Source organism: Phaenicophaeus curvirostris, chromosome 14 (assembly GCF_032191515.1).
Source record: "Phaenicophaeus curvirostris isolate KB17595 chromosome 14, BPBGC_Pcur_1.0, whole genome shotgun sequence".
Classification (NCBI taxonomy): domain Eukaryota; kingdom Metazoa; phylum Chordata; class Aves; order Cuculiformes; family Cuculidae; genus Phaenicophaeus; species Phaenicophaeus curvirostris.
In genome coordinates, this window is record NC_091405.1 from 15,306,447 (window position 1) to 15,331,181 (window position 24,735).

General features: G+C 34.1%; 1 protein-coding gene across 2 annotated transcripts in view; it reads right to left on the reverse strand.

Moving 5' to 3' along the window:
* Positions 1–1,548: 1,548 nt before the first annotated feature.
* Positions 1,549–24,735, reverse strand: part of RPGRIP1L (RPGRIP1 like) — a 53,984-nt gene continuing 30,797 nt past the window's right edge. For both annotated transcript variants that reach the window (XM_069868657.1, XM_069868658.1), the window contains 7 exons: positions 24,471–24,593; positions 22,737–22,914; positions 21,550–21,647; positions 14,178–14,361; positions 9,675–9,759; positions 5,366–5,499; positions 1,549–2,135 (listed from right to left, as the gene is read on the reverse strand). In XM_069868657.1, coding sequence (XP_069724758.1) covers positions 2,023–2,135; positions 5,366–5,499; positions 9,675–9,759; positions 14,178–14,361; positions 21,550–21,647; positions 22,737–22,914; positions 24,471–24,593 — 915 coding nt within the window. In that variant the 3' untranslated portion in view covers positions 1,549–2,022. The remainder of the gene's footprint in view (positions 2,136–5,365; positions 5,500–9,674; positions 9,760–14,177; positions 14,362–21,549; positions 21,648–22,736; positions 22,915–24,470; positions 24,594–24,735) is intronic.

The window sequence follows — 24,735 nt, forward strand, 5'->3', positions numbered from 1 at the left end:
AACAGTCACACACAAAAACTCAATGCAATTTGCTTCTTTGTTTATGTGCAGGATATTTAGTTTGGTTTGTGAAGTATTAGAAGAATAATAAGAACCTCCTGACAGAATACCGCAACTAAATTTCTAAAAAGCCACTCAGTTAATCTAAGAGTTGAATCTAGCTGTTTTAAATTATTGTAATTTATAATAACAGGCTTATTGACAATATAAATGTACAGAGCCAAAAAAACCTAGAAATGGTGGCCAAAACGATGAACTAACCACCAGCCCAAACGACAACAAACATATGGCCATTAACTGAAGAATGGAGGGGTGTAGGAATGCAACTGTCTGTGGTCTCCCAAAAGTTCCAGAGGAATGAAATGCTGTGAGGATTGGCGGAGTCTGGATGAGAAGCACTACTGAAGATGGTAGGTCCTAAAATGGAGTCAACCATCGGTTCATGTTGGAATTCAGAGATTTCTGTGGTCAGAATATATTCATTCCATTGGCCTTATAATGTACATCAACAAATTAATATTGTATGGATGTCATTTCAAAGCCTACTGAAGACGAAGAGCCATTATTGAAGCCATTAGAGCACAGATGGTTTGAACTATATGCAGATATTCATACTTACATTTCTGCATTATAGCCGGGTTTTTTTTTTCTGTTGAACTGTAATGAATTGTCTCATAATCTATTCCATCTTCTTGCCATTAGCAGGCTTTGAATGTTCACAAATAGGAGCAAAGAACTCATTTTCCAGAGCTTTAATCACACAAAGAGGGAATGCCTAATTCTCTAAATGAAATGGTCTGTGATCACTGAAGCAGAGATTTAATATATCACGGCAAATTAGGTAGATTTTAATAAATTACTTATCTCTCTGAATACTTTACATATGCTTATGAAGAAACATAGCCTGTTTGCAAACAGTGGAAATCCACAACCTATAAAATCTTTTGAAGAAAATGACAAATAAAAAAGTAAATTAAAAAATGAAATGTATTATATCCTCGTTCTCAAGAGACAATCCTTTTGCAGCATTGATTCACAGCTCCATTAAAAATATCAATTAAATCCTTCACTGAGATTGGTTAAAAGCTGGAAAATTAACCTTCCGAGCTAGACACTGGTTATTCAGATACAACAATTCGTTGTATATGTCTGCTATAAGTTCTAAAAGTGACAAAACCAAACTAAAACACAGTTGCCTATCCCTACAGCTCAAACTAGGTGAAGCACAATCTGACTCTGCATGGCTTCTTTTTGCGCTTTGACAGATGTTGGTTGAAAGTAAATCTTCTACTATATGGAAAAGTGATTGCTCCTGCCCTCCCCCTACTTCATATCGTGATACTCATAAACAGCTGATTATAATGTTAGTAGAAGAGTAAAAGTTATTTAAAAAAAGGTTGCAGTAATTTAATAAGTCCTACAACTACCCTCATTTTTTATATTTAATTGATAGGAACTGCATGCATCAAAGAAAACACATACTGAGATTTAATGTGCATAAAATGGATATTAGCATTTTAAAGAGGCAGATTAACACATTAATCCAAGTAATTTTCATATATTGCTTTTAATAAAATCTTCACAGTATAACATTCTTAATGAGGCTAATCACAGGCATTCCATTTAGTGGGGTGATTAGGGATAACATAAAAGTATTTTTAATCAGTTTTCTAAGGCTTATGGCTTTTTTATTAAAAATTAAAAATTTGACTTGCATTTTTATTACTGTTTTAAGTAGAAAAAAAAATCTTGAAAATGCAACTAAAGCACATCTTTCAATCATGTAGGTATTAATTATTTACAAGATGTTGTCCATTGTGGAGAGATTCTTAGCCTTAGGGGGGAAATATTAAAACAAACAGACTGAAAAGTATACAAAACTTTACAACTACAAATCAAGCATCCTTTTCATGTAAATTATACATTAAATATACTGTAAGAATTACAAAGATCTCATCTTTGAAGCACTATCAAGCATGTATTTACACTGGGAGAAGGAACGTCTGTAGGCAAACTTCCCTTTCATGCCTCCAAGTCATCTTTGCATTCCTCGTAGACTGAACGCAGCGCATGGAGGGCTTCCACTGTTACTTTGAGCTTTCCAATTACTGTACTACCATCTTGTGAATCGAAAACTAGAAATGAAACATCAGAAAACAGCATTAGCAATTTCATTTAAGGTTTTGCTTTTGTTCTGATAATTTTCCTTAGCATTTGGACAGATTAAAAGGCACCCAGCATATGCTTAAAAAAGAAAAATAAATAAATAATAATAAAAAGAAATCCTCCAATTCAGGCACACAGTGTACTAGAAACCGAGCACTCTCTAAGATCTAGAAGGTACATCAATCAAAGTATTAGTGTTGGAATTAACTCTGAAATATATAAAACTATCTGTATAATAATTGCCTATATAAAGTAATTATTTTTCACAGTATATAACTACAATGTTCCAAACTCTATTAAAGATATATATGCATAGTTATAAGTAGTTTTAAACAAAAAAAACCCCAAACAATTAATTCCTTTTCTACATTGTGTGTATGATCAGTCCAAATCAGCCTCTACAGTTATTAGTATTCAAATAGTAATTTGTTTCTTACAGTTGGTGCAATGCAAAATGATTTCAATTCCAAGCTTCAGTGTGTTGTAAAATAGTGCAATGTTGGCAAAGACGGTATTTCCCCAAGACTAAACCATTTAGCCACCTTCATATTTGTGTATATGGGTTTTTATTTTAAATTTCTATTGTACGGGAATTAGCTAATATGATTTATAATTGCACTCTTATAATATCTAAGTAAGCCCAGAGAGCCACAACCTCTGCTGCTGTGATTAAAAACACACTGCTAACAGTAAAAAATGAGGCTCTTTCCCAGTCCTGCATAAAGCAAGAAGGGTGCCTAACACTACTTTAGAAAGAATTTGAATAAAAATAATCTTGACAGCATAACTTTTCAAAGCAAATTATACAGCAGAAAAATGGCATGGTTATGTATTTACTATATTAACTGGGATAAGTGCTCTGGGACACGCAACGATACCGCATGCTACAAGTTCTAGGCTGCTGGGACAGCTCAGAAGAGGCTTGGAGAAGTTAAAACATGGGATAAACCTTCCATCATTTACTTTGTTGACAGAGCTATTGTAGGACAGATTGGATGCTATTTTCTTAGAGATCCAAGCCATTTTGTACATCCTTGGACAAATCACTCAGTGAACTGTCAACTTCAACAGCAGACTTCAGGGCATATTATTCTTTTACTTATAAAAACATTAGGATAAGTGGAATTAATGATATCAGAAGATAACATTAATTCTGTTTTCTCAGTTTTAATATTGTCATCTTATCTCTGAGACACATTGCTGTGTCTTGCCTATACTCTTTTTCGTCTGGCTTCTTGCTTAGACATTCACTTAGTTGCTTTAAATATCACTTAACCACAACCAGTAATGAAAGGAGTGAGATAGGCAAAGATATATGCTTGCAGTCCCAAAAATTAATGACGTAAGCTTACAGTATCTAGCTTGAGAACGATTACATCTTCATGTGGTAGTGTCCTATGAATTTCCCTGTGTCTAGTTTTATTCTTTTTCCCTCAAACCAGTATCCACCTCAGAAAACTTGTACAATATTATTTAGGAACTCTATTTATGCTACCATTACATCTAATACAAGTCCATGTCCAGATCTTAAGAACAGATCCTTTTACAATGACTTCATCCAAGAAAATACTGATATATTCTAATAATTTGCAATAATCTGACATACATTGATATGAAATTCATTTCAATTTTCTGAAAGTTCTAAATTTACAGAAAATATGGTTATGAATGCAATAAAAACCTAAACTGTATCTGCAAAGAAGGGGAGAAGTGTGGATAGGCATGAGAATAGAAGTATTACTATCTATTACTTTCATAGATACAATGTACATAAAGTAAAAATCAGCTCAAATGTCTCATGATTAGAGAAAGAATGCTCCTCACAGTAATGAAGTACTTGTCGTTGCATAGTTATGATTATCTTTTGTGAGAACAACCAGTAACAGAAATGGTCCTTCCCATCAGATCATCATCTCAGATGATGACTGGGAATTTTAAGAGTTCTGTGAAAGGTGACTTTCTAGTGACTTTCACTTATTAATCTTATCAAGTGGGAATTATGACAAAATGGGAAATATGACAATGGGAAGTATGGCCACACAATCCAGAACAAAAAGAATTTTCCAGTGAGAGACTATGAAATACCTTTTTGGAGGAGATGTGCTTTTGTTCAACTACCTGGAGAAGTATTACTGATGGAGAAAAGATGAAGCGGTTCAGCCACAGTAAGTGCATCAAGCCTGTATATTATTTTTCCAGGGAATGGAGATACGACTCTTAGAATTTTCCTTATCATGTTCCTGGAACTTTGATGCATACTTTGAGTATTTTAGCTACAGCATGGATGCAAATCATGCATGATAAAGGAAATGGATAAGAAATCTTATTTCTTTCACTCACTACTCAGCTCCCCATCACTCAAAGTATGGTAATTAGCCAGAGCAGTAGAAATAGCAAAGTCACATTTGCATTCTACTAGGGCTAATTGTAACAGAATTCTTGCAGTTGCAAAGCATACCTTGCAAACATGGGCAAACTGTGTCTAGTTATCAAGCTGGTTCACTTACCATTTTGGGAAAGCAACTGTTTTTAACAGATACACACACTCAGCTTCTTCCTTGAGCTCTGTCCTCTTTGCCCTTTGTGGTAAACAAAGGGCAAAGAGGACAGAGAAGAACAGATGAAGAGAAAAATGCACAATTGATAACTATGCCCTTGATACCATGGGGAACAGGGAAGCCTAAGCAAGATGAACATTTTTCTTCACTGTGTATGAAATGACCAAGAAGCCATCTCATGTCTTCTTATCACCTTGCTTTAACGAGTCACAGTCTGTTACAGAGGGATGCTAACTCTAAACTGATACCTAACCAAAGCCACCAGTATTCATATTGTCTCAGTTACAGGCTTCATATGGAGGACACAAGCTTGAGGTACTTAACTTGAAATAAGATACAGACATTAGCAATACAGAATTCTTGACATAATAAGTGGACATGTCCTGAAGTTGTTAGGTTTTATAAACTAATTAATCTGAGCTGGGAATGCTGTTTGGTTTGGTTTTGGGGATAAAAATAGCACACAGTTTTTGCAGACTTTTGAAAACAAATGTGGAAGCCATTAGTTAATATTAAAGAATTTCTTATTGAGAAAACGTCAAACAATGACTTGCACAGTAAAGCTTGCAAACAAAAGCAGAAATTCAACACAGAATTTTTAGGTTACAAAAGGTTACAAGAAAGTAATCCATAGAACTTACTATCAATATCTTGCTCAATGATATCTCTTTGCTTCTGGAATATCTCTCTCAAACTGACATAAGCAAAACCGATATCTTCACATTCAAGATCCTGTTGATCATCTGGGGGATCACTGACCACTGTAAATCGTAGGCTAAGAATTGAAGAAGAAAAAAAGAAAAAGAATTTTCAACCTTTTTTAAGGTAAAATGTAACTAAAAAAATCAGAAAACAAGGCAAAAGCCACACTCTATTTTAACAGTTAAGCAGAAACCATATCCCTTTATCAATTATACTCAACATCTTCCATTACAAGAACAGTCTAAGATCTTGTCTTTTAAATCTTCCCTCCTCTTTTTGCATTATTTAGCTGTACTAGACGGACAGAGGTTGTAAACCATATCAAATGTTTTCCTGATATCAGAAATATTAGCCGTATTCAGTGAAGTAAGTATTTCTAAACACCAAGTGTAAAATATTTAGCTTGAAGTTACTGAGAAGTTCCACACCTCATTTAGCTACACGGGGAGCTTTTTCCAGCCGAGGACACATTCCACAACAATAACAGGAACCCAAAGGCATTTCTCTGCTGTTGTCTTATGTGTTCATTATTTAAAGTTGGACCTTATACAGCAGTTGGTCTTGCACTTGTTCCCTCTAACCAGTACATCTCATATTTAATCTTCCTTATTCTGTTCCTGTTTTGCAACATAAAAAAACCCACCTGTGAGTACAGCCTTGATTTAAAGGCCTTTGAATATTTACTGTACTGCTTGAACACAGCCTGCCTGTCCATCCCAGACATCTAAGACCAAAAACTACACAAAACAGTTGCATTTCTTATGCGAACTTAAATTACACTCATTGCATCCAAGTATGGCTTTTCTCTTAAACATATTCATTCCAATATTGTGCTGGAGCTGACTTGAGTTAGTGGCTTGTGTTGGCACTAAAACCACAGAGACTGACAGAAGGCCAGTAATTCAGACCTAACTACTTCTTCGGTATGTCTTGGCCGCATTGTTTGAACTGCAAATGCTTGTGAGCTTTACAGCCTAAAAATGCTACAATCAGTGTTGTTCCAAATGAGTAACAATCAGGCTGCACAAAATCCAAGTCTACAGGAAAAGATATCTTAGACAAAATATAATTAAATCTTCCAAAAAGATCTTAAACATAACAGCAACTGCAATGTGCTTTCATAGTAGTTTATTTTTGTGCTTGGCTCTTACTAAGAAAAATTTATTATTGAAAATATACATATAAATATTTGTCTGTCACTAATTCCAGACACCTGATGAAAATACTGGCCTGTAAAAAAAATTTCTGGAGGCAAAAAAGGAAAACTATCACAGCTATTTCCAACAGCAGGTGGCTTGATTGAGTAAAATAAATCTAACTCAAGAGTTTGGAACAGAACTAAGCAGCAACAAAGCTGCCAAAACTCAATAAAAAACCAAAAAAATCTTACATGTGTAAGACAAATATTAAATGAAATAAAGACAAACTAAAAATTGTAATAATAAGTCTTGGGTATTGGGAACAGATCTGCTTTGTTATGATTCAGCATCAAATCAAATCAACCAGAGAACCCAGCTTAAACAGTGATAGAAGAGAAGATTAGTGCTGGACTAATTTTTTATCACTTGTGGCACCAGTTACTATTAAACTTTTTACTAAAGCATGACCTAAAAGCAGGCCTAGTTACATCTGGGGCTGTACCTTACAGCCAAAGTAGAGAGTCATTCATACTGGTCCACCTTCTGCTTCAGGTCATATACAAGTATTTTATATGAATAGAGCAAGCTTCAACAAAACAGATTAAAAGAATCGCTCCTCTAACACCTTATAGCTCCAATGTGCCTAAAAGATCAAAAAATTGAGTAAAATCTTTGCTGCTAATCAGGAAAGAGGAGCTTTGAACTCTAGATCCCATGGGAATACTCCAACTAGTAGACTGCAAGAATTGCAATCTCTTTGACTTCTGTTGATCGTTTGTTTATTTTTTTTTAAATACTATAAATGCTTTAAGTTTAGAAAATATTTCAATATGATATTCAGTATGCTTTAACTTGTTTTCTTCTTTTACCAGTCACTGCAAGAGTTTTGTTTTATGGGTGAACACGCTAAAAAGACATAGTTTACATGGCCTTGGAATATAGTGCACATGAACAGACTCCTTACTCTGCTTCAGCGTAGAATGCACAAATGTGCAGTTGGCGTCCCACCTTACCTTAAAACTGCCTCACATAGGTAAGAAACTTTGATGGAATTGGAATATCAAATTCATACTAGGATTTCTTACATAAATACAACTATATATAACATTCCTCTCCTGTACTTCTCTCTAGGATCCTAGACTTTCCGTCTAATTCATTTCCACATTTCATTTCTGGAACACTAGCTATCAGTACTCCCTCAGAGAAATCTCATGCCTACTAACAGAATAAGAAAACGTCTTGACAACCTGCTAAAAGCACTGTGCGTGAATATATTTGCTACCCATTACAAGAAAAACTAGAGAACTAAATGAAACCTGTCTGTTAATAAAGGGTCAAATGAAATGCAAAAAATAATGACTGCTTTAAGCTTAAAATGTGCTTTACAGTAGAACAGAAAAACCTGGAACAAATACTTGTTATGATAACACTTAAAGGTGTTACCACCAGCCGGGAATTTAACACCAACCTTGACAAAGCTGTGGTGTAGGTAAATTTGATTCTAATTCTTTATTTCAGTGATTACACATTTTTAAGAGGCAAGGAGAAAATCGTGTGTGTACACAAGCTCTATACTCCTGTAACATGGTTGCATGGATTTTGTTCCTTTGGAGAACAATGACTTCATAGAGTCAGTTTCTTGGAGTAACAATCATTTGCTACCAAGAAATGATGCACCTGTCAGGATCAGACTGGAAAGCTCTTGCATAAACCTGTTCACTCTTGTTATCACAGCAGGGTGACTGCCAGAAGAATGGATTTCTCCCTTCTTCACATATGTCTCTTTTGACACTTGTCAGAAGAGCATATACTCTACCGCCAGGTCTGCAAGCAACACAAGTACAATCTGGCATAAGCAATCAGGGAAGTTTCTCCATGTGACTCAAACTTCTATACTCAAAAAGCTGAATGGGAACAGGGGAATACAAACAGGATGAAGAATAAAAGATAACTATGATGCGGTTACAGTAAGTTAAATGGACTGCCAGGAATGCCTCCTGTTATTAACTACTTCAAAGACTTGAACATGTAAGTAAAAAAATGATTGAGTTAAGATGATAAAATGAAATAGTAATTTTGTATCCTTTTTTTTTTGTTTTCACTTTTACAAGTATTAGTTAGTACAGCTTACTAATATAAATAAGGAAATGCTATTAAACCGAAGAAGAAACAAAATGAAGAGGCTATCCATGTCACACAACACAGCCACAAGAAAAAACAAGTATTCTAACAATATTTCCATATTAATGCCAGAGATACTGTCTGTCTGAAAACACAGATGAAGACAAAGATGCCTGTCAAAAGAGAAGAACCACCTTTGTGGTATGCAACAACTACTAACCTAAATAGGATTTCAAACAGCCTTCCCAGTCTCCTGCTACCTGATCCTCATAGACTTTAAGCTTCATTATCATTCTACTTAGAAACATATTTTCTTGAATACTGAATAGCCATTTTTTTACGTTTTGTCCTCAGTATTTTTAAATTCTTAGTAGAACATGTTACCCACTTTCCTAATCTATATAGCAAATTAAGTCTTCTGCTTGCTTATTAAGTGAAAACTGGTTTTTTTTAATCATTTGATCCCTTTGTCCAGATCACTGATAAGATACTGAACAGGACCAATCCCAACACTGAGTCCTGGGAACACCACTTGTGACCAGCTGCCACCTGAATTCAGTTCAGTTCATTCTTCTTGAGAATTCATGGAGAACAGGGAATGTCCCAGAAAACTTGAAGAAGGCTAATGTCACCCCCCATTGAGATCCCTTCCAACCTGGTATTCTGTGATTCTTAATAGAATGCTGATGATCGAATCTCTTTTTTTGCTAAATGACATTGTTAAAGAACACCAAAAAAACCCACAATGGGGCACTAAAACAACATTAACAGAGGTTACAATATTCCACGCCACACAAACCTACTCAGGACAAACACAGATCAATAACCACATCAGAATGCAGGTGCCATTCCTAGCTGAAAGAATTTTCTCTAGTGACTTACGTACTAACTTCGTAGGGATAGCTCCTCAATGAAATCAAACAACAAGGTAAACCGTAAGCATTACTTACAAAGACCTTTTACAGAGTTTTTCAGCACTCAGATGTACCTGTCAGCATGTAGATCTGGCTTTAGAAGCATGGACTTGAGATACTCTCTTCTTGCGTGATTATTTGCCTTATCCACATGTATCACTGCAATGGAAATCAGAATTAATATAATCCGTTATCAAGTGGTTTTCACTTTTTAGAAGAAATATCATGAAGAAAAGAAAAGAACAAAGAAAAATAAGCATTTCTTTCCCTTGTCTTTCCTAAGGAAAAGCAACAATATTAGAATCAAATCTGAAAGGTCATGTGATCTAATGGCGTGTCACTGGCAGGTTTATGTGCACGCTGTCAAAAAAGATACAAGCAGCATCTAAGCATGCCACATAGCTGTCATTTTCTGTTAATGGCAATAGCAGTCATGATTTTAAAAGCCAGTGGTCTTTATTGCTTTGTATTTGAAGTGATTTACTGCATTTTCTTCCACTGAGGAAGCTAGCGATAATGATAACGTATGGCAGAGTGCTTGTCCTTTTTGACAGCCTCAGTAATTTAATCCTCCTTTCCTGCCACAGTATTTCAGTAAGAGAAACATCTAGACCAATGGACTGGAGAAAACCCACAGCCTGGGGAGTGCGTGTGAGTGCGTGGAAAGCCTTTTATTGTTTTAATTTTAAATACAAACACAAAGACCAGCTTTTAGTTTTTGTACCATTAATATGACTACAGTGAAAAATAGCCTTGGTTAGGGAGAAAGAACAAAAGAATGAGAAACAGGGACTTAAAAAAAATGTTTAAGAAGTTGTTGGGCATCTTGTATTAAGAAAGTAGCCACATTCTTGCAATTAGCATCAGCCTACAAGTATCAGTAAAAGTACTGTGAAAGACTAGAAAAATTCAGGATGCAAAAAAACGGTGTTAAAGGAATTACTTTTTTTTTTTTAACCAAGAAAAAACTTGCTAGGACAGAAGTAGAATGAATATAACTGTCTGCGAAACAAACATAGCTCTTATGATCATTTTTCATTTGTTTTTGATGGGAGAAGGAACTAGAAATTTCAACATCTTTAATAACCACTCTCTTCTAGTTATTCTGCCACTGTACACAAAAAGGCCCTTTTTCACTCTGCATGTCACATGAAGGTTTCCTCTTTCTAGGTGCCGACGAAAATCTTTAATGCACTGTATACTCTTCTACTACCCAAAATAAACTAATTCGTATAAACAGAAATTACCAATTCTACCAAGAGGCAGAGAGTATTAGAATACAAGAGTACAAAAGAGATAAGAAGGCTTGAATTAATTCCTTGCAGAGGGAATTATTGAGAGACCATATCTCTATAAAAGTCCTTCTAGGAAACACACCTTCTGGACCTACAATTTTCTCAAAGCTGCCCCTCAGCTCTTACCTGACCAGCAGAAATGCTATTAGAAATAAGCTACTTTCAGAAAACAGCCAATACAATTGGTATCAGAATCCTTCAATCAAAGGAAACTGCAATTTAACACCTTTTTCTCTAACAACAGAAAGGAAAGCATTGGTGCTCTATCTTGGAATCCTTAGTTTTCACCCACAATATTCTTACTTTTTTTTTGACAGGTCACAAGAAGTTGTTCCTGCCATCTGCTATTCTTTTGGGCATGTGGATGACTTTCCACATGTGCTACTCTCATGGCCAAGTGCTCCTGGGGCCACCACAGGAAGTGATGAAGCGGCAGCAGGGAGACAGATGGACAGCCAAAGAACTTCAAAGGAACTGCCACATCCACAGATTATTCCTTTTCCCATAAGCATTCCAAATGGAATTTTCTAAGTTTCCTAATTCTTTATCTAAAACAATTTAAAATGGAAATTACTTAAAAACCTCAACAGTTCAAATTCATTTCACTGAATGGAAAAATTCAGACTAGAAAGCAAAATGTTCAGCACAAGAACTCCATTCAAATCTAGGGAAAATGATTAACTATAGTTAAAACTTATTTTTTTAGATCCTGATGAATAACGTGTTTTCAAATTATAACTCTGCTCCAAGGCATGGAACATCTCATCTTGCTATACAATTAATTGCAAAAATAATTCAAAATTAACTTGTGACAGTTTGCATCTAAAATTATAATTTTACACTTTGTCCTGAAGAAGCATTGAAACCTGAAGATCACAATGACCCTGGAACCACAATAAAAATTATTGCGATTCCAAATACTAACCCAGCTGGTTCTATTATAGTTTGGGTTTTTTTTTTTTCATAGTTCACTTTTTAAAAAAAACCTAAATGACTATGTGATGAAGTCAGTTTCATCACAATGGTGAGGAAAAAAATGCCTCAGAGTGTTGAGCTTTAATGGAGAAAAGGAATAAATGCAAAGACATATAACAATGTTTTCTGATGCATGGCCTTAATATTTTCATTTAAATGATACTGAGGAATCCACTCTTTAGAATATGGATCTTCACAAGTTTATTTTTAATAAAAAATAAACCCCATCTTTTTCCCCCACCTTCCCTTCCTTTGGTCTTACGCTTGTATATCCAGATCTTCAAATAATCACCTGTTTACTCAAGAGAGAGCCTCTTCCAATTAAATGTCATCAAAAATCTTTGCCAAATTCTGTAAATCTTTCTTCTACTTGCGCTGCCTGTTCTCTAGGACCACTGGATTCCATTCATGGTCAAAAAGTCAGAGTCAAACAATTAGCATCAATTTACATGCTCTGACCACTCTGAAAAGGGAAATTCATATAATCTTCTATGTCCACACCAATGGAACTGTACTACGTTTCATAGCAAAGAACATGCAAAAGGTATGGAAAAACTTCAGATGTTTTTTAAGTAATGATTCTCACGGAGCCTTCTGTATCAGCTAGTTTAAAACTTTCTAGCTGTTCCAGTTATAAATAACAGAAAATGACATATATATAGGAATTAATGTTTTTTTGATTACTTATGGACTCATCCTGATTTTCTCCATGCAAAATCTAAAAGACTATTAGTTTCCTTCTACGTTCAAAGTAAATTTCTTTCTACCCACACAAATCTAATTTTTACTAAAGAAAACATGCAATTAACCTCAAGTATTCAACATACTCAAAGTTAATTAGAATGAATATACGAAATGCAGTAAAGCTATAGTAAAAACACACAAAGATTTCATTACTATTATCTTACTGACTTTCCAACTGATACGATCAATTAGCAGACTCATTAGGCCCTCTCAAAACCCCATATGCAAAGCTAATCTCAAGTGGAAATTAGACCCAAACAAAACTCTGTAAATAACAACTACATGAGTATTATGCTGCAGAATATGGTCTGAAGCAATTAAGACCCAAACCACGTTTTGATATTGACTCTTCAGCATATTTTAAAGTCCAAAAAGTTCTATATTTGCTACTCAAGTAGCAAATAGAAAAACCAAAACTATGGAGTCCAGTTCTATAAGACTTCTTATTTAGCTGATGTCTCATTTAGTATATAATGTCAGAAATTCCATTTGTCTGAATGAAAGAAAGCCACAGTGAATGAAGAGTTTGAGTACTATTAGTTTTCATATGTTTTGGGTTTTTTTCCCTAGAGCCTTACAAAGATTAACATTTTTCTCAGAGTCACAGAAGTTAACACATTGTGCCCTGTACCCTATATTCTCTCTTAAATGCGCAGTCTCACTATAACAGTGCTCGATGAGACATATATAAGGGATTTCAGTCGTCAACTCTGGGGTAATCCAATAGTTCATGAGTACTACGAGGATATAATTGTGTAAATTCTTTGGCAAGTCTTCTAAAAGCTCCAAGGTACTCAGCTAGAAATGCAATAGTTAGAGCACCCTGAAATAAAGTTTAACAGGAAAAAAAAGGTAACGAATAACTGAAATACTGTAAAATAGCTGGGAAAATAATTAACAAGAAAATTATCAATTGTTACAATAGTCCGGTGTATGCTATTAAAACAAATTACATTGTGTACTGACATTAAGTATTTTCAAATGTTAATTAGAGAAAAGCATATGTAACATGCAGGATTAAGTATTATGAAACAAATAATAATGTATTAGTATTAAACATGGCTGAATAATTTCCTCTTTCAAAAAGTTCTTATTCATGGAACGCTGAGTATTCCCAAGTGATGATCAAGTCCAATTACATATTTTCTCTTTTCAAATGTACTTTAGTTGTACATGGTTATGTGGAATGTTTTCATTTTGAGTATCATCAGGTAATGGATAAAGAAATCAGTTCTTTTAAAAAGAATACATAAATTTTAGTCACATATAGCCCAATTTTAAAACCTATGTGCTAGCAACATATTTAAACCTATTGTAATGTTACCATTTAATAAAGAAGACTACTTCAATAATTCGTTCTATACTTGATAACTGCATTCTTAGCCAATTTCTTAAACCCGATCTTTAATATTTCCCAGAACATTTGGGAAATAGACAAATACAACTGGTAGACAAATAAATGCAACTATAATACACAGAAGAAGTAGGCTTTATTGGTAGGCATTTTCATAAAAGAGAATTTAAAAGAAGAAACAAGCCTGCTCAGGAATATCTTACACTTACCATTGCTATAGTTATAGTGAATCCTCTGACCACGTGTTGGTTTTGGAAGTGACAGTGGAGTCTCTTCTGCAATGAGATTGTATAATCTGCATTCTACAAACAGCTGCTGTATTGTTTCATCTGATGTAATTCGTGACTCAGTTAGACTGAGCGATGTAATTTCAATCCGGATTTTTTCTGTGGCCTATTTAAAAACAATGCACAAATAAAATCCAAATAGTTTGTGTTTCTTGACACATTACCACAAAAGAAACAAACATATATGTAAACGATTGGCTATTTTGTATAATAAACACTGATTGATTGACTTTGACATTGACGCAATTAGACTCTAAAGCCCCAGGGTTTGTAGTTAAGAATACTACTGCAACAGATACTGATTTACATTCATTGTTGGAAGTATTTTTGCAATAGTCCTACCCTGCTGGAGAAGATTAGGTTAAGGTTATCTTCACATATGAATTTCAGTTGCCATCACTTTTAGCTACACAGAAAAGTGGTTTGGATCTTGATCCCTTAAGTTCTTGAAATAGTCTTAATAATATTACGTACCAAAGCTTTCCAAATGCAAGAGATTGTTACTCCATGTCTACTGCAGACTATACTACGAATACTTCAACACAATTCCATCACGTCACATAGCTGTTAGGCAAATATTGTAATGCTGTATTTATATGGAATTCAACTTCACATACTTAACTTTTCTAGTTAAATCAAATATACATTTAAAAGTTAAAATTAGTAATGTGATAACTTAAGTAGTACCCAAATTGTTTTTCACACAGCCCTTTATTTTAGCTGACATTTTTCTGTTGCTTCTATGAAATTTGTTTCATACTGTTCAGAAAAGGCTATATTTGCATACAGATATATTTTAATAAGCTTTATGTTTTTAAGTGGGAATGTCAGACTCTACAGAAAGAGTCACAAATATTTCCCTAAGTACCTCCGTAATTCAAAGAAAGAAAAGCCACTAGGATTTCAGAATTTGAGTACACAGGTGAGCATTCAAAGATGAGATTCCTCAAAGAACAAACAGAACACTGAACACACTGGAGTTTAGAAATGTCAAAATTTTTTTTCCTTCTGTTTTTATCTTTTAATGTTCATAATTTCATTGAAGATATCTCCCCTATATGGAAATATTTTGACAATTTTTGATTGTACATTAAATCACTTGGAGTAAATTGTATTCAAAAGATTATAGCCTTCCAGAATCAGTGTTAGAACTGCAACTCAATATTCTAATTTATTATGGAGATAGCTTGTGTTTTTCCAAGGAAATTATATAGTCAAACTGAAATGAAGGTGTATCCTATTGTAAAAATATCCATCATACAGAACAATTTCCATTGCTGTCAAGCCCTTTCAATATTTGATGAAGTAATTTTACCCCCTCCTTTCAAAAGACATTTCCTTTTATTATGTATCCTAAGACACTTTAACTAAAAACCCAAATCTGAATATTTCAATAAGAGTGTTTTATTATTCAGTAGATTCATGGAAATTTTACTAGGATGACAGAGAAAATTCCACACCATTCTGTCTGCACTAAAGCAGGTACACGGCTTCAGCTGGCAATATTACTGGGATTAGCATAGAATGATGAAATATTTAAAGAAAATTTTTTTTTCTAAAAATCCAATAAATCAAATGACTGCCAAATGTCATTAAAGTGATGGTCTTTGACTTGAATATGCTTTTCATATTCAAATTTGAAAAGAAAGAGATGAAAGCCTGGAAAGGTTACTCAGTTTCAACTAATAACCTCAAGCAGTCTACATTCACATGCATAAAAAATGAAATTGGCTCTATTGTCTAATTTTACTTCAGAAACAACTCTTTTCTTCTTGCACTGAACAGATGTATTAGCATTTGTATTTAAAGTGATATGCTGAGTGGTTTTGTTCGCCCCGAAGTATTTAACAGCTATGTCGAAGTAGTTTGTACACAGACAGCAGCTTATGAATCAAGTCCAAATACAATATCCTGTACTATAAAGTATTCCTTTTACTGATCTTAAAATTTGACATAGTTAACGTTTGTAATTGCATACTGTAAGCAAAGAGTATTACAGTTTTTCAAGCATAGCAGGGTAAACCCAGGTATTCTGCTTTCTAACTTAAAAGGAAGCAAGTAACTGTGTCATATTATTAGAAAACACTAAGAATAATTAATTAATTACTTGAGAGTTTAACAGTAAAGAATATTTTAAGGGCCGGTTTTATTAATATTAAACATGAAACAGCACACTTAAAGGAGAACACAAAGCTGATTAGAAAAGATATTTATGAATAAAAACCCCATAGAACTGCTTAAAACCACTAGCATGTAGTATTTCACTACTTATACAAAAAAAGCTGGTATTATGTAGCCAAGCTGAAAAATATGTGTAGCCTCCAATATATGATAGGAATTAATTTTTAAACAATCATTTATATTTCTATGATGGAGAGCAAAGTATGTTATTTAAATCTTTTCTCAAGTTGGTTTTTTTTTTAAGCCATGGTCACATTTATTAGGTACCATTCAAGTGAAAAATGGATAGTTTGTCATGCTCAATTACTTCCCACAAATCACTCTGCTTTGATGGGAATAAAATTAGTCTTTAAATTTAGTACTTAAGAAATTATAACATGAAATTTCCACTAACAGAGACACTGGACACACATATTAATATAAAAAATACCAAATGCTTTCAAAGACTGTCTCTGAGAAACTGCTTCAGTGTTTTCATTTCAAGTGAGGAAAACAAAACCATCTACGTCAATATTCATTCTTTACCATTTAATATTGGCTCTTTGTAATTAAAACTACCCAGAGATTTTGAAGAATCCCTGAACTCCTTCAACGAGCTTTAGGATTAGGTTAAGTACTAATGCATTGGACATCATATCAGAATCTGAAGTCTCAAAACAACTTTTCCCATCTTTTTGATTTCCGAGATTAAAAAAGCTGGTTTTAATTTCATAATAAGTCTTGACTGCCATCTTCCAGAAGCTGCATATTCTGTATTTCAATTTCCTATTTGGACACAATAAAATGTTAATATTTTCATGTGAATAATAAACTCCCAGTTAACTCAAATGGTCCACAATGATATCCCACAAAATTAAACGTTCTACAAAAAAAGCTTGTGCTTTGTGCACAAACCAGCAGCAATGAAACTGCCTTGTTCCTATTTTTTACATCAATGGTTTTAATTAATATATTGCCCATGACAAACGCAAAATAAAATAAGCTTCTTAATCATAAGATCAACCGAATCCTATCTTTACCAACACTCAAAAATACTTGTTTTACTCCTCAATATTGTGTCTTTATTTCCAGTGTCCTCTTATTCGCTTGTTCCCGTCTATTTCAAGCAGAGTGCATATCAGATATGATCTACTGTCCAATAATCACAAGCAATCATCCATCTGCTATCAATACTTCAATCACTGTCAATATTACTTGACTGACGAATTTATTTAGTGTATGAGAAATTGCCCTCTTCCTCTACCTAGTGCCAAATTCCTGTGATCATACTATAACAATGTCAGAACAGAGCTGCAAATGAATGCTATCACAGGAATTCCATCCAATGTCACTGCTCAGAGACACAACCATTTCTCAATAAGTAATTACGATTAACAGGTCAACATCTTAAGTATACACATAAAAATATATAGTATAAAACATTATTCTGGCCCTTAACTGCATGCAGTGACTTTTCATGTTAGGAAAATCATCTTCCATTTTTAAATCTTCCTCGTAGTGTAGATGTGAGAACAGAAATGGGAAAATGAAATATACATAAATACAGAGCCGTCTAACTGGTGAGATACAATTTTCTGTAACTGAGTTTTATTTTCTCCCTAAGAACTGTGGAAGGCAATGTAAGCAATATTGTTTCAGTCCTGAACTAAGCTACATCCCTCTCTGCTGCAGTTTCAAATCCCATCCTTTGCTTTATAGGACCCCAGTTAGAGATATACTCCTTTCTACTTGTAAAGTCCCCATAACTTAGTTCCATGTCAACGAGCCTTAATAAATACAGTCTCACGAGTGAGCAAATGAGAAGCATTCATATTCATAACCACAAAAAAATAATACCAGATAGGTTAAAAATGGCTCCTGTTCATGGTTTTCCTGTGGGCTTATGCACTCACTATTAAATCTGACTTTCTACGTTATTTAATATTCTGACTAATTAGTTTTATTTGTTACCTAAAAAGTAATGGGTTACCTAGAGACTTGCAGTTCTGTTGTCTTAAATCATTTTAAAAGCTGGATTTTTTTTTTTGTATTATTTCTCTCTCTGCTTTCAGTTCTTCCATCAAGAAGAATGACTTGTAGTACACGCTTCTAACCATTACTTCAAAGTGTATTTGACAAGCACTAGAAGTTGTAAATCCATCATTGCAGTGTACTGTCTATTCCAACTAATGTCATCTCAAACTTTATTAGTTGCAAAAGATAACTTAGGTTTTTCCTGGATTCTTCAAACCTTCTTTTACTGTAGTTCCTGTCTAATAGTGACCATAACAGCAAAAAACTACCTTAAAGATGGAGAAGGGCAAATGCTCCTTTTAAAGTTTAGACCCAACAGCACTCCTTGAAAATGCTGACCATGAAGCTTTAATGAATTACTTTTACTGTGATAAGATAGTTCTGTTTCATGAATTTTATTTCTTGTTTTATCAAAAACGCTGGTGCAGCACTTTTACTTCCCCAGTTTTGTACAGAAGAAAACCACAAAGCAACTATGGTTCTACCTAGACAAAGAGAATACAAAGAATCAGTATTGAATAATAATAAACCCCTAAAATTTTATGCCTCTTAAATTCAGATTAGAGATTCACAGACAAGCCAGTTTAAGAAAAGCATTGAGCACTCAAGGCTTTCTGAAGTACACCTAAGGTACTCAAGTCCTGCAGAAAATAAATATAAAGAGAAATCAAGACAGCCAAAAGTTACAAGAGCAATAATCCAAATAATTTTCTTTTTTTTCTTTTTTTAATGAATGCAGATATCTCATAGGATTTTCACACAGGAAAAGTATTTATTGCTTTGCTACACACCGGCTTTATGCTTTACATCTTCCCACATTTACAAAAACATGTTTTGTTGACCAGCAGAACCACAAGCAATTGGTATTGCTCTTCAATGGCGTTTAGGAGAGATTTTCATGTCAAAGTTAGTTAGACCCTAAGACATCAATTTACAGGAACTGATGAACATTTTCAACAAAAACCTGCTGTTAGTGCAAGATAATGCACTCATAATATCTGCAACAAAAAAGAGAAATGTAAACACACCTATAGGAAAAATAGGACCACCACAGAATAAACTGGTTTTGCCAGTAATTGCCTTGTGGGCACATTTTAAGAGAACTTGGAAGCTGACAGCAGTAAATTTTATTGCAATGATTGAATGCTATATTATCTCCTGTAAGCATAAAGTGTAGATATGGGGGTGAAAGAGAGGAGGGAATGGAAAAGATTTTTTTTTTTTTAAATATAAAGACCATGCCAAAGAAAATGCAAATTGCCAGTTTTGATGTCTATTTTGAGGATCTGAAACAAGGCTTTTAATCAATGTATTATACATCAAATTGATAATGTTAACTTCTGATTATTCAAATGTATGAAATATTCATAGAGAACTGTCCAAACTTTTACATTTCTCAGACTTCTTTTCTCTATTAATTATCATGCCTGGAAGCTTTTTAGTAAAAGCAGCAGCCATCAGCCTGACTGAACCTGACAAGCTAGCAAGGCCCAATTACACTGGCACTCTGTGGCACTTTGATGTACTGGAAACGAAAAGAGATAGGGGCAAATTGTATAGCACATTATGTTAATGACTTGATTTAATCCAGCCACTAAACTTTATGTAGCCTGTTAAAAAAGATGCTAACGCTAATTACGCCACTTTGGAAAGGAAAGAAGGGGACAAGCATTTCATACCGACAAAGTGAAGCTCATAAATGTTGTAAATGAAATGAAACAAAATGAAGTAATCTATGATTAATTATACATCATAGACAAGAAGAAAAGAGAAAGAAGCAAGTGGTACAGCTAAGTACTGGAAAATCTGTTAGATACCCTTTATGATCAACACATCTAAGAAATAACCATGAACTAATGTCTAATTTGCAACATGCAAGAAAGAAACAGTACGAACTTAAACGGCTTAAACAGTTTGGCACATAACTCAGATTTATGGGATAATTAGTATAACGATCTCCAAAAATCACAAGTCGTATTTACCGTGTTTGATTACCAGCAGGCTATTTATCTCAAGAGATAAAAGGCAGTGATTTCTAATCTTAGAAAAATAGAAATTCAATCACAATTTTCACATGCTGTATTCCATAAATAACCCAAGACTTCAAATATACCTATGCCTAATTTTAAAATCCAATTTGTATCAAACATATTGCCTTAATAGTTCCCAGCTTTTGTTGTCTTATCTACCCTCTTGAACATGCATTTTGTTACCAGAGGAACAGATCAATGAAAAGAGGTAGAAATTAATGCACCTGAAATGAATCTAGACTCAGATTCAGAACAGACTCAGCAGTTCCTACATGATTTTGGTAAAATAAAATACAGAATGACTAGAAATCAGCTCTGTTATAGCTTGACTTAATGGTGATGAGTAGCAGTCATTTTAAAAAATACATAGTTTTGAGAGCTAACATTTTACATATAAACAATGCAATTCTGTCTTCAAAAATACCTTCTGTATCTTACTACATCCCTTCTACAATTTAAAAATAAAAAATAGTAATATTGCTCATATGAAGCATTGCTTTTCATTGCCACTTATTTCTTTTTTTTTAAGTGTCACACAGCCTTGAAAAAATTGTAAAAAAAAAATCAAACTACCTCTAGGCTATCACAGTGCAGAACATTAAAAAACTTAAGTGTCATTATCCTCACCTTCTTCAGAAAGAACTGTAAGAAGCAGAAAACCACATTTTCCTACATAATGGCAACGACTAGGACTGAACAACTGTTCTTTAGACATTCCCATTATAACAGATAAATTTCATTATGAACATTCTGTGCAGGTCTAAAGTTTGAATTTAGTTTGAAACAAATTAGCAATGTCTACTTCTAAGTGTGTATGACAATAATGGAAAAGATGACAACTTATTTCCCCATTAAAAACACGCCTATAAATCACATGCACAATATGGTCAGCTTAACTTCCCTACTTTTCTGTGAAAATTGTCTACTTGAACTGGAAACTGCAAAACATACACTCGTCAAAAATGGCTTAGAATCTGATCTCAGCTACAGTGAAGCTACTCTTAGAGGACATTAGGCTTAAAATATTTTTTCTTAGACTTACCAAATAACTGCCATAAATACTTACTCACCTGTTTAATGTTCTTGGATATTGGCCTTGAAACGACAGAGTCATCACTGTCAGTTATTATTGATTCAACGACATCATTTTCTTGTCTATCATCTTGATCTGCCAAAAAAAAAAAAAATTAATGTAGTTAAAATTCCCTGTATTTGTGGCCCATCTGAGACTTGCTGAGAAAACTAATAGCTATATATTTGCTTTTCTAATAAATAAAGTCTAAGTGCCAGGTAAATCTTCCCTGCCTTGCAGAAGATTAACACTGGCAAATCAATGACTTCTAAAGTCACCTAACTGTATTTTTTAGCGATTTACTAAAAATGTAGAAATGTTTCCAAGATGAAATTTGATAAGTGGAATGATATGGCTCCTGTGATGAACTGAAGTATGAATAGCTAGACTTAGATAAGAATATGGCCTGAATTCGTGGATTTACTCTAACTACATTTAACACCACGCCTATGTAAAGAAAAACGTAGTTCTGTTCACAGGTGGATTATTTTCTTAAGTATTCAAGTCTTTTTCTCTGGAGAAAATAACTTGTAAATACAACAGAGATTCAATATCACGTTTTTCTAATTTTTCTAATGAATTCTTATGCAGAGGCTATAAACAACTGAACATAGAATTTCAGCATGCTGCTTGTGCTTTTAATTTAAACTTGGTATTGTGGACTTGGTCTGTTTCAGTGATAAACAGTTTAAGCTCAGAGGTGGAACAGGATGACCCAGCTTTTATAATCTTTAAATAAATCTGCCTCTAACAACTTTATGTCACAGATGTGATAAGACATACTACCCCTCTCACTGTCTGAAAGGATTTCCAGTATCAGCATTGGCTGTTATCTGCAGACAAAAGGAGCACATTAATTAAAATAGTCTTTAGAACAGCATAGTTCTAAGGGAGAATATAAAGACATTTAAAATAGAAGCCAGGTTTCCTTTAATATTTTATGAATCTAGGTCAGATACCAGATTTTTGCATTCAATTACAATACCATTTCCATTTGGAATGAAAATAACACCACCATATCCACCATCCAGCTTCAGCTATTCAGTACACCAGAATATAATTTCTGTCACGAAGCTTCTCATTATGAGGCAGCTCCCACAGCTAGCAAGAAATACTTAAGAAAATGGGAAGAGACATAGATTTATTACGAAAATACGGTTACTTATTCATAAAAATGGGTTCTACCTTCTGGTTCCAATTCCTCAGTTATTTCTGCCTCATCTGTAGAGGTGACTGAGCTTCGGTCACCAAACTGCCCCTCTGACAGATGTGAGAGGTCTTCTTTTTCCTCTAGAATTTCTTCAGCCTCCTCCTTTGCCTTATCATCTGCCAGCCTTTCTTGTTTAACCTTATGTACCACATGCTATATAAAAATAAATAAACATACAATCTCTATAACACACCTTGAAGTACAAGTTACTGAAGTTCAAAATTTTTAGAGTTACAGCTCACGTTCATTATTCATAGCCTTTAAACAATTATATTGCTTATACAGTGCAGGAAACAATAACAAGTTGTCAACTGCAGTAACAAATAATTGATACAGTAGAAAGACAGTTCTCTAATGATGTGTATTTGTGAAAAGATAACTATTATCATCATTTGGTACCTGCCAACATAAACACAGCCTTTTAAGATTTCCATATTCATTTATATTTCAGCTTTTCCAGTTCTACAAGATTCAGTTAAAAAAAAAAAAACAACAAAACCCACTACCACCTCACTCAGTTGGCAATTATATTACCTAAATTAAACAATATTTTCTGTTTCAAAAGCAAACTGAAATCATATAAAAGAAGAATTTGCTCTGCTATAAAAAACAAACATGTTATCTAAGGTAAAATATCCTTAGTGCATAACTTACTCCAAAGTGATCTTCCTTTCTTTCTCTTTGAGTACAATTTCATAGAATAACACCTCATCAACGGGTATAATGTTACAGACATGGCATCTTCCATGGAAATTTGCTGGAGACCTATACATTATTTATTATCCAACAATTTTCCTCTAGGACTGACTTTTCCACAGATAAACTAATGCCTCAACTCCCACCCTGAATCCATGAGATAACTTTCAGCTGTCCACAGAACACTGGGGTTTATTATAATTGGACCTCAAGAGTCGTTTCTATTCTATTCTAACTCATGTGGAGCAACACAAAGCAAAGCAATGTTGACAAACACTTATGAGTCTTATTCAATATGTAAAAGTTATCCTTAAAGTTTTCAAGTCATAGAAAACTGACTATGTCTCATGCTCCTCCTTGGCACACATGATATGTCATAACCAGTGTGTTGTAGATAATATTTGGCCTTTCTTTTTAACTCCTTCAGTGACAGAGTTGCGTTTTTTGGATAAATGTTCAGAGCGAGAATATTTTTTAATTATTCTGCTTGACCAACTCCACCTAATGTGGTGGAACGGAGACTTATCAATCAGAGCCCCAGACAAGCTTTTAAGTAGAAATGCAAAAGGAAGGTAAGAGCCGGTGATGAAATGTTGTGTTAAACCTCTAGAAACTACAGCTTGCCAGTCAGCCACAACTTACTCGCACAACCAACTGGACCGTTACAAACTACAATATTTAATACTTCTCTTTTCCTTGAATGCTACACATTTAGCAATAAACCAAACTTCATCTCTTCTTCCTTTCCCCCTCCTTCTCCTAGAGGGAAGACAAAATAAAGTTCATACAAATGTAGTAAGAAATAAGTAGAAATATTCCTCCCTTTCTAATAGCCAAAAATAGAACATTGTCGTCACAAAGGATTATTTTTTCATATTTCAAGGAAGTTTTTAACATCTTACTTCACTGTAGTTTGATTTTTGATGCAGGCCCCTGAAGAAACAACACGTGGAATTCACATGCAGTCTATTGTATCTATTATATAAAACCTCAAAACCTGAATAATCTCATACCTCTGTAACCCTTGAAGCCTTCATCTTCTGTGTGATTCCCATGTTATTTTCAACATCTGTACCAACAAAAGATACTTTCTTGACTGGTTGAGCTGGTCGCTGCCTTGGTTTGGGTGTTGGTTTCTGTAATAAAACAAATATAGTTGTTTGACCATTTATTGCCTCTCTAACCATCTTATTTTACAGTAAATTTTGAGGGACCCTCATTTATCTCAGAGTCAAATTTAACTGCGCTAAATTAAATTCTAAATGGGCAAGATGATGT